Here is a 1391-nt window from a genome sequence, read left to right on the forward strand (position 1 = left end):
CTGTATTATATAAATTTTTCTGTGTCCTGTTGTGCATGGCGTGTGCACTGTTCTGAGAATGTAGTTGATGGTTTTACTGTCTTTATGTCATCTTTCTGTCTTCTGTCATTCATTTTTCATCACTTTATTGGTTTCAGAAAATCTTACCAAAGGACCACAGCTCAAAATGAACCAGCTAGCTAACACTGGCACATTAACAGCAATGTTGATTCATGTGTGTTGTCCCTATGAGTAATGAAATTAAACACTTATTGTTTATAATATGCTCTAAAAGAAAACTGACTTGACTCAAAAGGAACAATATACTTTGCATAACTGCAGTGAGTTTAAGATTAATGTTAGGTTTAAAAAGACAGCAGTGTGTATCGCAATGAGACATAAACACAGGACTCATTTCTGTGAGCAGTTAATCAAAAGGTTATATAACATTACAATTTTTGGATTCCGAATTTTCTACTACCTTTCCTCCTGTTGTCCTCGTGAGCAAGTTCAGAGGGGCGTTGTTTCATTATAGTGGTTTTATGAATCACAATGTGCTGGAGACTCAGAAGGAGGAACTATGAGTAAGGAGGTTTTTGTTACACTGTAAATCACTGTGATACATGCTCCTTCACAGAGTCGTCCCATCGATGACAGTAATAAACTGCTGAATCTCCCTCCTCCACATTATTGATTATCAAATGATAATCTGATGTAGACTGATGAGTAGATGTGAACTTTGGAGAAGAGAAACCAGAGCCATACTTAGGAGAGCTCCAGCTGTGATCAAACACCAGCACAAACTGAGGAACTCCTCCAGGAATCTGTTTATACCAGCGAGCACCATCTAAAGGAGCAATGCATTCCATGGTGGCTGTCTCTCCTTTCCTCACTGTCACAACAGGAGGCTTCTGTGTCACCACCGTCACACCACTCACACCTGGAAACAACAAGACGACAAGGAGTCAAGAGAAACACACAGACTGATGAATCCAACATGAGGTCAAAGCTGCAGTAAGTCAGCCTCCTTACATGTTAGAGCAGTGATGAGAGTGCAGAGCGTCCCCAGCATGTTGTCAGTGTGTTGTGTAAACGTCCCTCACTGTTCAGCTGAGAGGTGAGCAGGGTTGGAGTGTGAGGAGAAGAGAGAGTGAAGCTTATAAAGACACTGAGGAGAGGAGAAGTGGAGGAGGAGGAGGAGTTTTAACATTCCCCACTCTTTTAAGTCATCAAACAGTTTTGTGTTTGCACATGACATCATTTGCATTGGTGTTCATAATCTCAAGGGTGGTATAAAGTTGTTTCCTTAGCATGAAATAATGTCATGTATTAATATAATATCTATGATGATATGCTGATATCTCATTATTGTTTTTCAGCTTCATGTTTTCTTATAGTTTTAAATCACAACA

The 1391-nt window shown here is 39.8% G+C and overlaps 1 gene segment (V, D, J or C); it reads right to left on the reverse strand.

Moving 5' to 3' along the window:
- Window positions 1-537: 537 nt before the first annotated feature.
- Window positions 538-1286, reverse strand: LOC121938075. The segment is given in 2 exon segments: window positions 538-919; window positions 1012-1286. Coding segments are annotated over 2 exon segments (369 nt in total).
- Between the last annotated feature and the right edge of the window lie 105 nt (window positions 1287-1391).

This window comes from Plectropomus leopardus, unplaced genomic scaffold (genome assembly GCF_008729295.1).
Source record: "Plectropomus leopardus isolate mb unplaced genomic scaffold, YSFRI_Pleo_2.0 unplaced_scaffold28391, whole genome shotgun sequence".
In the NCBI taxonomy this organism is placed as follows: Eukaryota; Metazoa; Chordata; class Actinopteri; order Perciformes; family Serranidae; genus Plectropomus; species Plectropomus leopardus.